Here is a 14,436-nt window from a genome sequence, read left to right as displayed (position 1 = left end):
ACCTGGGACTCTCATCATAAAGGAAATATGTCAGGGTGAGAGGACCCCAGGGGTTCCCTGGGTGGTGCTGAGAGCCCTGAGGCCAGGTCACAGCTGAGGCCAGTGCTGGGTGAGCCAGTTCTCTCAGGGGACAGCGTCCCCACCTGCCTTGCTCCTCAGGGTGTGGCATGCAGTAGTGAAACCCAACAGGGAAAGGAGAAGGGACAGGAGGCAGGACTGAGAGGGAGGGGACAGAGAGGTTCCTCAACAGAGACCCCGCCCCCAGCCCTGTGACCCAGGAAAGTGCTCCTGCCCTGGGAGGAGGCTGAGCTCAGAGAGGAGCAGGGCAGCAGGGCTGACTGGCCTGGACCTGGGCTTCCCAGCAGGTCTGCAGTGAAGCTCCTTAGACAGAGGGGACAGAGCAGCAGCAGGGACCATGCGGCCCCACTCAGCCTGTCCCTGCAGAGGGGGCATCCCCTGGCAGGGGATCCTGCTGGCAGGTAAGAGGGGACAGTTCCCTGAAAGAGGGCGGGAGGTAGAGCACAGTCCTGCTGGTGTCCCCCCCCCCCCTCCCGGAGGACATGACCCTCACAGGGGACACAGGGCTTCACTGGGAACCCGATGGGAACAGAACACAGAAGACAGAAGCTCACCAACAGGAGACTCTCAGTGACCTGGAGCTGATGAGGGGGACAGAAAGCTCAGGGGTTCCCTTCCCCAAGTTACTCACCAGGGGACATTATATTTTGAAAATCAGTGTTAACAGCTCTGTCAGGGTCACTCTCCAAATAGAAAGGCAACTTGAGCAGTGGACACTGTCTGCAGCCACCAGCCTCAGACATTGGCACACAGACACCTGGACCCTCAGGATGGGGACCCTGCTTCACTCATCCACAGGAGGCTGAGCCTGGTCCAGGCCCTGGGCTACCACAAGGGTCAGACTAGTCTCTGCCTCCTGGAGCTTCCTCTCTAGAGGGCAGGAGGCCAGGCCAGAGGGAGATCTGCAGGTGAGGCCAGGTGCTGTGTAGATCTAGGAGGGCAGAGAGCAGGGAAATGTCCACAGGGAAGACCTGGGGCCTGTAAGGAGGTGGTCAGGGGAGGCGGGTGTCCAGGTGCCCTGGGTGTGAGTAGGGGTCTGAGGGCACTGAGGGGCCAGCCTTGTAGACACCTGGTAAAAGTGTTCCCAAGAGAGGATGACAGGTACAGGGGTCCTGAAGGAATGGAGGTCCTGCTGCTGGCCTTGACTGAGGGACACACATACACACTACACACCCCAAGGCTGAGGAATGAGGACTCCTGCTGAGGACCTGGGCCCCATCTATCCACCCAATACAAAGGGCCCAGTGTTGATGGATTTCTCTCTCTTCCCTCCTAGTCTCACTGTTAACCTTCTGGAACCCGCACCCCACGGCCCAGCTCACTATTGAACCAGTGCCTTCCGATGCTGCTGAAGGGACAGACGTTCTTCTCCTTGTCCACAATGCATCACAGAATATCATAGGCTACAACTGGTTCAAAGGAGAAACAGCAGAAGACAGCCATGAAATTATATCATACCTGGTATCCACACAGATGACTACCCCAGGGCCTGCATTCAGTGACAGAGAGAAAATATACTCCAATGGATCCTTGTTGATACAGAATGTGACACAGAGTGACACAGGATTCTACACCCTGCAAACTCTATCTACCAATGTTAGAGTTGAATTAGCAACTGGAGAGTTCCGCGTACATGGTGAGTGACACTCCAGGTGTTGGAGGGGTTAACTCCACTGCACACACAGGACCCTGAGACCTGGGTCTGCCTACCTCCTCCTGTGCATTACGTCCCCACAGTGGAGTTGGAGCACTTACTGCAGGACACACGCAGTGCAGACAGACTTCAGAAGATCCGAGTCCTCTGCCTGAATCCACTGGCAGAGAGAAGGGTGGTCTGGTGGGAGATTCGGCCCAGGCAGAGCAGTCTCAGCCCAGCCCCTGTGTCCTTCCCAAGAGCATGGCCCTGGGAAAGACCCTGCAGGACTGAGGGCCCTGGAGTTCTCACAGAGAAGGTCAGCCCAGGAAGCTCCTACTCCAGACCTCCTTTCTAGGCTCCTGGCTCCAGGAGACCCTGAGGACATGTGGCCAGGGTTGGAATTTGGCTTCCTGTTGAGGGCTGCTGGGGAGCAATGATTTACTGGCTACCTGATCTGGTAGCTCCTGGAGGTGGTCACCAGCCAGGGCACAGTCCCAGGAGCCACATCTGGGCACCTGGGCATCTCCTTCTCCTGGGACTAGGTGTGGTGAGCACAGAGGGACAGGTGCCTCAGGCCAAGTCAGGTGCCCTGATGGACTTCTATGAGGCTCCACAGGAAGGTCCATGTCCCCAAGGGGAGGAACAGAGGAAAGAGATGCTCCTGGAGATGCTGGTCCTCCCGGGACCAGCCCAGGGCGCTCTCACTGGGAGGCAAATAACAGATGCTTGTTCATTTGGGCAGCTCCTCTAATCCAAGGTCAGTTTACTGTATTTCAAGGTTAATTTTTTTTTTAAAGAGAGAGTGAGAGAGGAGAGAGAGAGAGAGAGAGAATTTTTTAATATTTATTTTTTAGTTCTTGGCGGACACAACATCTTTGTTGGTATGTGGTGCTGAGAATCGAACCCGGGCTGCACGCATGCCAGGCGAGCGTGCTACCACTTGAGCCACATCCCCAGCCCCTTTCAAGGTTAATTTAAAGACAACATGACAAACCAGATACCACTTCCCATGTATCCAGAAAGGGAAACTGAGGCACAGGGAACATAGTTGCTGAATCAGGCCATACAGACTACGGGTGACAGGTCAGTGGTGCATGTCACTGTGCAGCCAGAGCCCTGTCTTGGCATGCTGGAGGCCTATTAGGCATCTGTGGACCAGAGACAAATCATTGGCTCAGGTAATTTAGTCCTAGGCACTGGCAGCCTGGAGGGGACAGTGTAGTCTGGGAGTGAGAGCAAATGGAGAATAATCAATTTTACTCTGGAACCAAATCACCTTCCTCAACAAAATATTCACACAGCTGGTCCACATGCTCCCTTGGTGGACTTGAGGTCATGTGTTTCCTGGTGTGTTGGGTGTCACTCACTCTGGAGCATAAGGGACAGGACTTTCTCACTCCCCACTGGACCCTCCAACCAGCACAGGGCCCAGTGTGTGGCCAACTATCAATGGTTTGGGGATAATGGGGGGAGGGATCATGAATGAATGACCCTGAACCTCTTCAGAGCCTGGACCCTGCATGTGCAATCCCAGGGGGTTCTGCCACCTGCTCCCTGTCCCTCCTGGAGGCTGAGGCTCTTGCTCCATCCCACCAACCACCTCTCCTGAGGCCACCCAGGAGCCATATCACAGGATGCCCTTGGGGTAGCCGGGCTGTGGAGGGTCTTCAGGGTGGCCCTGGGTCAGTTCTGAGGCAGCCATGAGGCTCTTGGACCTGGGGCTTTAAGTCACTGTAGCCCCACTGCTCCCTGCCATGGTGATTCTGGCTGTCTTGCTCCTGCCTGTCCGTCCTCTCCCTCCTTCTCATTCAGGCAGGACTGGCCCTGCCCTGCACAATGAGCCATGCCCTTCCCTCCTGCACTAATGGCCATCTGTCCTGTCCACCTGGGGTCAGGCCCCCTCTTGCCATAGTAAAGGGCACAGAAACAGTCGAGGCAGGTGCCCCTGTCAGGCTGCATCAGGGACAATGGCACCGACTGTGAAGGAGGCCCCACTGTGTCCCTTCCAGGGCTCTTTCCTTCCATGACAATGACATGTGAAATAGGCCAGGACACAGGCCTGAGCATCTCCCCCATCTACTCTCTGCACTGACTCAGCGAGGGGGGCAGAGGCAGGACAGGGCTGCAAGCCCCTAGGTCCCAGGCTCCTTACACCCAGATGACTGGTGGCTCCATCCTGGTCCCTAAGTGGGGCTCACGCTCCTCCAGTGACTCCCAGGACCTTCCCCAAGGGGGAGCTGGACTGAACGGTGCTGTCTCAGGGGCTGTCTATTCCATATGTGCCTGTGTCCCCATGAGGACACCATCACCACAAGGGAGGTCTGTCCCCACATGGTGTGATGCTCCAGCCACGGTCACTTACATTAGGCTCTAGGCTCCAATATGGAACAATTGATGATCTCATTTTGATTCCTGGGGTGAAAAGAAAAGGAAGAAGGCATTCCACAGGCCTGTGTCAGGTGCTTCCCCACTTTCCCTGATCTCCATAGCAACTGGGAACACAGACTTCTAGATTGATTAACATGATCAATAATACTTCTCTGAGTTTGGGGTTGTGCCTCATTTTACATAACAGAGACCCTCAGATGTCCCCTCTGACCATTCAGTCCTCCACCAGGACCCACAGGTCTCTCCTTACTCAGGAGGCTGCTGGTTTCAAACTGACTTTAGCATCTGCCTTGGGTCATAATGTGACCCCTCAGGACTTCAGAGCTCAGTCTAAGACACTGTGCTCCTTAGAGAAATATTTCTTTCAGAAAGGAGTCTTAGATCCTGGGTATTAAAACTATTTTCCCATATGGGAAAACTTTAACATCCCCCGTTTCTACCCCAGGTCTGCCACACACAAGCCCACGAGGGCCGTATTTTCAGCAAGGTCCTGGTCCCCTCTTCCACCTCTTAGTGCTGATGTGTTAGGAACCATCCACTGGTCTCTCAGGACAACTCCACATGCCTCACCTGCTCTCTGCAGGGGGAGAGGGATGTAAAGACCAAGGACAGGAACATGATTCTGCTCTAAACCTTGTCTGTCCCCCTCACCCTAGAGCATTCTTTGGACTCAGGCTTTGCCTTTCAGGTGCCACTGTCTCCTGTCAGTCACCAGGAAACACCTGAGCAGAACTGTCCCCCTTGTGGCAACAGCCTGACCACCAAACTGAATGCCCCTGGTCTCCTAGTGTGGGATTTCTGTTCACACACCCCATTCTCACATCAGGCTGTGGGGTTTTCTTGAGGTTTAGGCACAATGGGGTGTCCCACCATGACCCACCTCTAGGATGGCCTTGAGAACCAAAGGCTCAGAAGACACACACGTGCGCCGAGCCCTGGAGTCCATGCAGCTGGAGGGACTCTGTGTCTCAAGGCCAGCCAGGGCCAGCGAAGACCAGGAGAGACACGGGGTTTCTAACTCCCACTCCTGGGTCTGTCCAGGACCAAATTCTGCAATTAAGTGTACCTGTAAGAAACTCTGTGCTTCTCCCAGACACAGCCCAGGGGGCCCCCTCTGATCCCTCAGATCCTCCTGCATCTGCCCAGGATACCCACTCTGCCTGGTTCTTCAGGACTCAGGTTGGTGGGAGGTGAGAGGCCAGCTCAGGTGGAAAGACAACTTTGCAGGGATCACAGGTACCACAGGGCAATCCTCTCTTTGTTGTCTGCACAGAGAAATTACCCAAACCCAACATCATAATCAACAACTCCCAACCCATGGAGGGTGAGGACTCTCTAGCATTAACGTGTGAACCTGAGATTAATTATGCGACCTACCTGTGGAAGATAAACAATCAGATGGTCCTAGATGGTGACAGGCTGAAGCTGTCCAACAACAACAGGACTCTCACTTTATTCAATGTCACAAGGAATGACACAGGACCCTATGAGTGTGAAACCCAGAACCCAGTGAGAGCCAGCCACAGTGACCCACTCACCCTGAATATTTCCTGTGAGTAACCTCTATTCCTCCATTACCCTGGCTGTGAACTCAAACACACAGGGCCAGAGGCTGGGCCACTTAGTCTCTCTCAGGTCCAAGTACACAGACCCTCTCTCCTGAGCACCTGGACTGGCTGTGCCACTTGCCCCAGGCACATCCAGGCAGGCCCAGCCTTAGGCTGTGTATAGGAGGGGAGGGCTTGTGGTTCCCTGGGGAGGCCTGGAGTAAGCCACCTGGAACAGAGAAGCAGGGGAATGTCACAGACTAATTACAGTGAACAAAGGGGGTTTGGTTGAGACTTTCTGTGAGTATGTATGGTGCTGGGATTTGAACCCAGGGCCTCATGCATGCTGGGCAGGTGCTGTACCACTATACTCCCCAGCCTAGTTGTGACTTTAAAAAAAAAAAAAAGGTTGTGACATGGATCAGTAGTTATATTGTGGACTTCTACAGTCTAGGAACTTCCCCTTCCCTCTGATGACATTATATGTGGCTTTATTCTGTTTGCTCCAGATGGCCCGGATGCCCCCATCATAAACCCCCCAGACTCACATTTCCGTTCAGGGACAAATCTCAACCTCTCCTGCCACGCAGACTCTAACCCGCCTGCTCAGTACTCTTGGTCTTTCAATGGGAGGCCCCTGGAATCCACACCAGAGCTCTCAATCCTCAACCTCTCTACAAATAATAGCGGATCCTATGTGTGTGTCGCCCATAACCCTGTCACTAACCTCAATAGGACCAAAACCAAGAATATTACCGTCTCTGGTAAGTGGACCCTGGAGCACAGTATCAAGTGCTGGGTGGAGTCTTGATTTTTCTGGAAACAACGTGGAAGAAGTTACTTCCTAGCCTGGCACAAGCAAATCCTGTCCTCGCCTGAGCCTCCCGCTCCATCCCAGAGACTCTCCTCTTACTCTGACTTCTCATGACCCATCTAGGGTCCAGCCTGGAATGTGGGGAGGGGCTTCACCCAGACCCAGAAAGTCCCAGGTAGTGGAAGGAGCTTCCCAGAGAGGGGGAGTGTCCTTGAAGTCAAGTCCCTTCTTTCTGTCACTAAGTTGTCCCTTTCTGTCACCTCTCTGCTTTCTTTTACCTCCTCCGTGAGCATCAAGGAACCTGCATGGCTTTGCAATACGTTCATCCTCTTTTCCCCCAAATGACAGGAGCAAAGCCCCCTCAGATGGGGGACGAGCAGCTCTGCTCCTGTCCTGCTCCGACTCCATCTGGGGTGGGAGGGGTGGGTGGGAGAGAGGCCTGGGAGGCCCCTCTGGAATCTGGATCAATCATGTGGTCAGTTGGTGCCTCCCAAGTCAGGAGCAGGGGAGGGAAAGAGCCAGCCTGGGGGCAGATGCTTCTGAGTTGTGTCCTGGCTCTGAAGTCCCCAGGTGCATAGGGTTGGGAACACAAGCCCATGTCATGCACCACGGAGAGTAGCAGAGATGCACACCTGGAGGGACGGGAGCCTCACCTGCAGAGTCCCTGCGAGGCCAGGCAGGGCGGTGCCAAGAGCATGTGTTTGCAGAGAGGAGAAGCGTGCCGGGGTTGGTCAACACTGTGACCTTCATCCCCACAGGTTTCTTTCACTGTGATATTTAATCCACAGGCCAGGAAATAAAAGTCCTCTTCAAACTGACAAATCCTGTAGATTGTAATTTCTCCAGACACTAAGGTCATGAAGACGGGCTGGACCATCTTAATTCCCTGACAAATTATTTAATGAAAACTATACACTTTGTCTCTGAATGTAACGCTACTTCCTGCCTGAGATCCTGACCTTCTAGAGGCACAGAAAGTACTAGAAAGAGGTTGCTCGAGAGTACATGGAAAAATTGTTCCACCTGAGGATGAGCTTGCTGGACAGATCTTATAGAGATGTCCAGGGACCCTCAGGGTGATCTGAGGTCGAAGGAGAGGCAGCCCTTTCCTTACATTGTCACCTGAACAATGACACCCAAACTCCGCAGAGGGTCAGGGCCATCTTCTGGGCCACCTCACACAACTCACTGTGGGCCCTGAGCACTGGCTAAGGTCTCTGAGGAAGGACCACCTCAGTTGTCCCCTCCTTTTTGTCCACAGGACCAGTGACACCGCCCCACCTCACAGCTAGCAACACCACGGTGGCAGAAGGGGAGACTGTGGAGCTGACCTGCATCCCAAATGACACTGGAATCTCCATCCAGTGGCTCTTCAATGACAAGACCCTGCCACTCACAGACAGGATGCAGCTGTCCCCAAACAACAGCATCCTGACCATAAGCCTGGTCCTAAAGATGGATGAAGCAGAGTATCAGTGTCAGGTCTCCAACCCAATCTCTTCCCTAAAGAGCAACCCCATCACACTGACTGTGATCGGTGAGTGACCCTCTGGCCCCCTACATCTTACTGGGGGGATTTCTTTATCAGTGGTATACAAAGTGGTTAAAAGTCACAGGGAAAAGAATATTATTTAATGAAAACTATACGCTTTGCCTCTGAATGTAAAGCTACATCCTGCTGAGAGCCTGACCTTCTAGAGGCACAGAAAGTACTAGAAAGAGGTTGCACAAGAGTGAATGGAAAAATTGTTCCACCTGAGGATGAGCTTGCTGGACAGATCCTATAGAGATGTCCAGGGACTCTCAGGGGTCACTCTGGGTGATCTGAGGTCAGAAGGAGGGGCAGCACTTTCTTTAAATTGTCGTCTGAACGATGACACCCAAACTCTGCCGAGGGTCAGGGCCATCTTGTGGGGCACCTTACACAACTCACTGTGGGCCCTGAGCACTGGCTAAGGTCTCTGAGGAGGGACCACCTCAGGTCTGCAGCTGAAGCTCCTTCCACAGAGGGGGACAGGGCAGCAGCAGAGACCCCCTCAGCCTGTCCCTGCAGAGGGGGCATCTCCTGGCAGGGGATCCTGCTGGCAGGTAAGAGGGGACAGTTACCTGAAAGAAGGTGGAAGGTGGGAGGTGGGAGCACAGTCTTTCTGGTGCCCCCTGGGGAGGACACAACCCTTACAAGGGACACAGGCTTCACATGGAACCTGATGGGAACAGAACACAAGAGAAGCTCACCAACAGGAGACTCTCAGTGACCTGGAGCTGATGAAGGGGGACAGAAAGCTCAGGGGTATCTTTTCCAGGTCATCTTCTTCCCCAGGACTAGGTGTGGTGAGCACAGAGGGACAGGTGCCTCAGGCCAATCAGGTGCCCCGATGGACCTCTATGAGGCTCCACAGGAAGGTCCATGTCCCCAAGGGGAGGAACAGAGGAAAGAGATGCTCCTGGAGCTCCTGGTCCTCCCAGGACCAGCCCAGGGCGCTCTCACAGGGAGGCAGAGCAGAGTAGGGCCTTTTTCTTTAGGGGCAGCTCCTCTAAACCAAGGTCAGTTACTGTGAGTATTTCAAGGTTAACTTAGAGACAACATGGTGAACCAGATACCACTTCCCGTGTAGCCAATAAAGGGAAACTGAGGCACAGGGAACACAGTTGCCTAATCAGGTCACACAGACCATGGGTGGCGGATCAGTGATGCATGTCAGTCTGCAGCCAGAGCCCTGTGCTCTGCATGCTGAGGGCCTATTAGGCATCTATGGACCAGAGACCAGTCATTGGCTCAGGGCACTGGCAGCCTGGAGGGGACAGTGTGGTCTGAGAGTGGGAGCAAATGGAGAATAACCAAGTTTTACTTTACAACCAAATATCCTCCCTCAACAGAGTGCCCAGCCGTCCCCCTCACAGCCGCCCAGGACAGAGTGTCAATCCTGCGTTAACTGAGAAATCCTTTACGTCTGAATCCAACCATCTAAGCCATCAGGACTGGGCTAGGCGTCCTCACTCCCTAGTGGTCACTGAACTGCTCTACTCCATGCACATCCCGCCTGGGTCCAAGGTGGACAGGCTGATAGTCCCTCCTTCCCCAACATGCATGGCAGAGGTTCCAGAAATCACAAACCAAACTTTTATAGAGTCACTGCTGTGGTGTGAATGTGCCTCCAAAAGCATGTACTGGTCACTGAACTCCCAGGGATCTGAGGTGTGGCCTCAGGGAAGGACGTAGGTCACTATGAAAGGAACAAGTGAACCAGGTCCTGAAGAGGTGGCTTTCTGAAAAGGGGTTAGTGTGGCCTCTTCTGCTTCTCCTCTCCCACATGCTCTCTCACCATGGGGAGCCCCCTGCTGTTAAGATGCAGCAAGCAGCCCTCTTCACATGGGGCCCCCAGATCTTGCACTTCCCTGGCTCCAGAACAGTGAGCAGGAGATCTCTTTTCTTTACACACCACCCAGTCTCAGGTGCTCTGTTAGAGCAGCACAAGATGCACCAAGACCAGCACAGAAGTTCTGGAAGATAAGACCCAAGAGTCCACAGGAAAACCCACTTAATAATGAGGTGGCTGGACCTGGGGCCTGAGAGGAGGTTCCCATCTGGATCCCAGAGATACATCAAGGGGACCAGTCTGGGGTCTCCCTGAGGTCATCTAGGGTCAGAGGGAAGTTGAGCAAGTTCCTATTTTCAGAAGAGGAACCTGAGGAGGTTGCTGTGTAGTCCAAGGTCAACGTATTGCAGTATATTTTGTAGTTTCCCCAGAACAGACTTGAACCATTTCAGATCCAAGATCATAACAAGGGCATCTTATTTCTGGGTCCTCAACCACTGTCCATGGCCTCAACCATCCAGCTCATCCTCTGGACCACCTCACCTACATCATGATGGCCCTGAGAACAGGCAGACGTCTCTGAGGACAGATAGGGCCCCAGGCCTCAGGCCCACTCTCAGTCAGCCCCCTGCTGTTTTTCCACAGGGCTTGTGGCCCAGCCCTCCCTCAGAGCCACCAACACTGAACCACAATCTGTGGCCATGACCTGCCTCTCAGGTGACCCTGGAATCTCCATCACGTGGATCTGGATCTTCAATAGCCAGACTCTGCAGCTCACAGACAGGATGCAGCTGTCCCTGGACCACAGGACCCTGAGCATAGACCCCGTCAGACAGGAGGATGCCGGGGAGTATCAGTGTGAGGCCTCCAACCCCGCCAGTTCCACCAGGAGTGACCGCTACAGACTGGCTGTGATCTCTGAGGGGCCCCCGTCCCACACAGTGCTTCTGACATATATTTCACTACAAAGGGTCAACAAATGTCACCAGCCATGATCATGGGGTAGATGCCAGAGCTTGGAGAGAATGTGGTTGACTACCCAGAAATTAGGTGTCTTGATGTCACCTTGGTTCTGATCTGTACCCAAGGCTGGGCCTGGGCTAGACAGTCTGTGAGGGCTGCCTGCTGACACTGTCCTGAGATGGAAGGAAGAAAAGAGGAAGAGGGGTGGGGTGGGGCTCAGTGGTAGAGCACTTGCCTGGCCTGTGTGAGAACCTGGGTTCAATTCTCAGCATCAAACAAACAAATGAATAAAATAAAGGTCCTTCAACATCTAAAAAATATTTTAAAATAAAACAGAAGAGGAAGAGACCTTAACAGGAGCATGAGCAGGATGTGGCCCAGCTGCATGTGGAGAGGGTCAGGCTAGAGCACATGCAGGTTTCAAAACCAAACGTGAAGAAATCGCCAGAAGCAGAGAGTCAGGAGGACATGGTGACGACGTGACAAACTGCACTGGGACGTGGTGCCATTTCCTTCCACCCTGTGTGGCCCCCTGCAGGGCCCAGCTGGTTCCCCTGAAGACCCTACCTTCAGCCCTTCCTCTTCTCTTTCAGCAGAAGAGAGGACCCCAGGCCTCCCTGTGGGGGCCGTCGCTGGCATCGTGACTGGGGTCCTGGTCGGGGTGGCTCTGGTGGCTGCTCTGGGGTGTTTCCTGCTCCACACAAGAACTGGAAGGTACCAGGCTTCCCCCACCTGATCCCACCCCAGGTGACCCCAGGCCTGAGGGAAGGAGACCCGTCCTCAGACTCTGGCCTGACTCCGACCTCCCCACTTCCCGAGGACCCCCCCCTCACCCCAGCCGCCCCCCGTCCCTCACCAGCTGCTGGCCCTGGGCTGATTGCTCACCAGCTGCCTCCTCTGCACATTGGTCACCAGGACCTGTCCCCACAGCACTGGTGTCCCTCCCTAGACGAGTGTTCCAAACGGCACCTCCTGCAGTATTTGCCCCACACCAAGAGAGGGCTGAAGCTCTGTGTATGAGGGGTCCTGTCCCAGGTCACTCAGGGCAGGGCTGGGGCCTGGAGAGGAAGGTGGTCCACTCTCCACACCTCCTGTGTGACCCAAGGCCCCTGATGTGTGACGTGGGATCCCAGGGCCCAGCCAGATAGTGTGTCCTGGAAAGTTCTTTGCCTCCTGGCCACATGGGCTGAGAGCACAAAAGGCCACTGTCACATTACCTCATCTCTTGGCCTGAGCAAGGGTCCTCCACAGCAGGATCACCAATGGGGGTCAGGGATTTTCAAGATGCAGGTGGTTCCCAAACGTCTTGCCTACGTGGTGACCCTGCTTCCCTGTCCCCAGGACTGGACCCTTTTACTCAGTCAAACTCTCCTGCTCTAGTTCTTCCTCAATCCTCAGTCCATTTTCCGGGTCCCTCAGCCAACGTTCTCCTGGGTCTGCACCTGGGAGGGCCCTTCACCTTGGCCCAGGGCAGCAGTGGTGTCTTAAGGCCTTTCCTCTGCTCCCCTCCCCTGGGCCCCCTGTACACAGACCTGATGGGGAGAGGAAGCTGTCACACCCTCCTTGAAATGGGGAGCCCTCCTCATCCCCTATCTGACCCCAGTCCATGACCCTCCTGAATAAGCCTGACCTTTCCTAGGGCCAGTGTCCAGCATGGCCTCAGAGACCACCGCACCCCAGCATCAAGACCCGGTAAGTGCCCCCTCAGCCTGAGGGTGGCTGGGAGCCCCTAGGCCAGCCCCACAGTGTCCACCCTTGCCCACAAGCACACGTCCAGGGTTGAATGTTTACACTGGGGATTCAGGGATCCCTGTCATCAAACACAACAGGGGACCCACCTGGCCAAGCCAGCCCAGACTGTGGCTTCTGGTCTCCTCAGGTTCCTTGGCTCCTTGGGCCACTACAAGGGCTGTAGGGTCTCTCCCAGGACATGCTGTCCCCCTGACACTCTGAAAGCTGAGGACCCCTAACCCCTCCTGCAGCAAGGGCCCAGCCTTCCTCACGCTTCTGCTAACTCTTGTCTCTGTCCCCAGGCCAAGATCCCTCTGAGAGCTCCACCTCCCTGGTAAGTCCCCAGCTCTCTCTACACAGGGGACTAGCTCTGCAGGCTCAGGGGCACTGTCAACCCCCACACAGCACAGACACCCCCACTCATGTTGCTCCAAGACAAGGTTAGCCTGGCCCTGTCCAGAAACTTGGCCACTCTCAGGGACAGGTCCACCATCGCTCTGCCTTAGCCCACTCTGCTTCCCACCATCTGTCTCAGTGAGCTCTGGAGGCCAGCAGGTGCAGAGTGGGTGCTGGGAGCTTCTATCAGTGGTCCTGGGTTAATGATGGGGGACCATAGTCTGGACAGAAACTGGGGTGTCTGTCCAGAAGTGGAGGCTGGTGCTCAGGACCCAGAGCTGGTAACTCCTGAGAAGAAAGGGCTAAAGCAGACACAGGGAGCAAGCTCTGGCCTGTCAGAGACCAGAACCTTCCAGGCACCACCAGCACCTGCTCACTGGAGTCTCAGCCTTGATGATCCTCCCTTTGCTGACCCTGATTTCCAATCTCCCTTCCTGCCAGGCCCCACCCCCTGGTCACGGAGCTGCTGTCCCCATCTACCAGGTGAGTGTGGGTGATGACCCTTGCCCACAGTCCAGGGCATACCCAAGAGATGCCCCTCCCCACACCTTCCTGATCTTGCCAGGAAACCGCAGCCAAAATGGGATCAGGGGGCGGTGAGCAGGGGAGGGGGGGCCAGGGAATAGGAGCCTCTGAGCCCAGACAGACACAGGGACAGAGCAGTCCCAGGTGGGCCAGGGCCTAGGAGTTCATGGTCCCCTGGTTCAGAAGGGTCAGAGGCCTCTTTGTTCTTTTTCAGGAATTACTAAACCCTGACCTGGACATCTACTGCCGGGTCGACCACAAGGCTGATGTGGATTCTTAGTTTCCACCTCAGGATGCTCCATGTGGGCTGAGGGAGGGTCCTGCTAGACCCCAGATGCTGGGTGATGGGACAGAGGAGGAGCCTGAGCCCTAATGGACTCTGGAACCTGGAGGAGGAGGGGTCCCTGGGGATTCTAGAGACACCGACAGGCTGCCCTGGGCTCTGAATGGCCAGAACCAGGCTGCCTGTGCCCAGGACAGGGCCTTCCAGGGAGAGGGAAGGGCCACTACTTGTCACCTGGAAAGGCGCTGAATAAAGACCCCTGTCCCTCCTTCGCTATTTGGTTCTTGTGGGAACGTCTCTTGGCAGACATTCCCCTCAGGTTCCAGGTCAGCTCTCTCCTGTGTCACGCAGGGGAATCATGGTCTCTAAGTTGTTCCCACAGGGTTTCTCTTCCTGGGAGACAGGAGCTGGGAGGTGGAGCCAGGGCAAAGGTGGGGTCTGTCCACAGGGAAGGGGGAGGGTCCCAAGGCCCTGCAGCCAGCAGAGCACTCAGTGGCCCTCACGCTCCAGGGACCTAGGGTGGCTAGCTCTGGCCACTGAATACTTCTCTGCCCAAAGCCCAGTACTCAGCACATCTTCACCTCTGCTGGGACATGGACGATGACACTCAGCATAATCAGAGGACAGGGCCAGATCCAGACTCAGACCTGAACAAGGGCCTCAGGCCCTGCCCGAGGCTCCAGCCCTGCCCTCCCATCACCTTCCACTCTGCCCTGCCTGGTCTCTCTGGAACCAGCCTCCTCTCCACACTCCAGCAC

The 14,436-nt window shown here is 55.1% G+C and overlaps 1 protein-coding gene across 1 annotated transcript; it reads left to right on the top strand.

Moving 5' to 3' along the window:
• Window positions 1-415: 415 nt before the first annotated feature.
• Window positions 416-13,675, top strand: LOC143638140 (cell adhesion molecule CEACAM6-like). Its single transcript, XM_077105671.1, has 11 exons — window positions 416-479; window positions 1,355-1,714; window positions 5,376-5,654; window positions 6,159-6,413; window positions 7,725-8,000; window positions 10,426-10,638; window positions 11,337-11,457; window positions 12,383-12,435; window positions 12,777-12,808; window positions 13,312-13,353; window positions 13,610-13,675. The coding sequence occupies exons 1-11, from the start codon at window positions 416-418 to the stop codon at window positions 13,673-13,675; spliced, it is 1,761 nt and encodes a 586-aa protein (XP_076961786.1).
• Window positions 13,676-14,436: the final 761 nt, after the last annotated feature.

Source organism: Callospermophilus lateralis, chromosome 18, assembly GCF_048772815.1.
Source record: "Callospermophilus lateralis isolate mCalLat2 chromosome 18, mCalLat2.hap1, whole genome shotgun sequence".
In the NCBI taxonomy this organism is placed as follows: Eukaryota; Metazoa; Chordata; class Mammalia; order Rodentia; family Sciuridae; genus Callospermophilus; species Callospermophilus lateralis.
The sequence above is the reverse complement of the archived record's forward strand: the minus strand, read 5'-3'. Positions and strand labels throughout refer to the sequence as shown.

Bases quoted from the DNA above. Each gene is read 5' to 3' on its own strand.
- LOC143638140 (XM_077105671.1), top strand. From the start codon at position 416: ATGCGGCCCCACTCAGCCTGTCCCTGCAGAGGGGGCATCCCCTGGCAG. The intron at 6,414-7,724 runs GTAAGTGGACCC...TTTTGTCCACAG, and splicing joins CAAGAATATTACCGTCTCTG to GACCAGTGACACCGCCCCAC. The intron at 12,809-13,311 runs GTAAGTCCCCAG...CCTTCCTGCCAG, and splicing joins CTGAGAGCTCCACCTCCCTG to GCCCCACCCCCTGGTCACGG.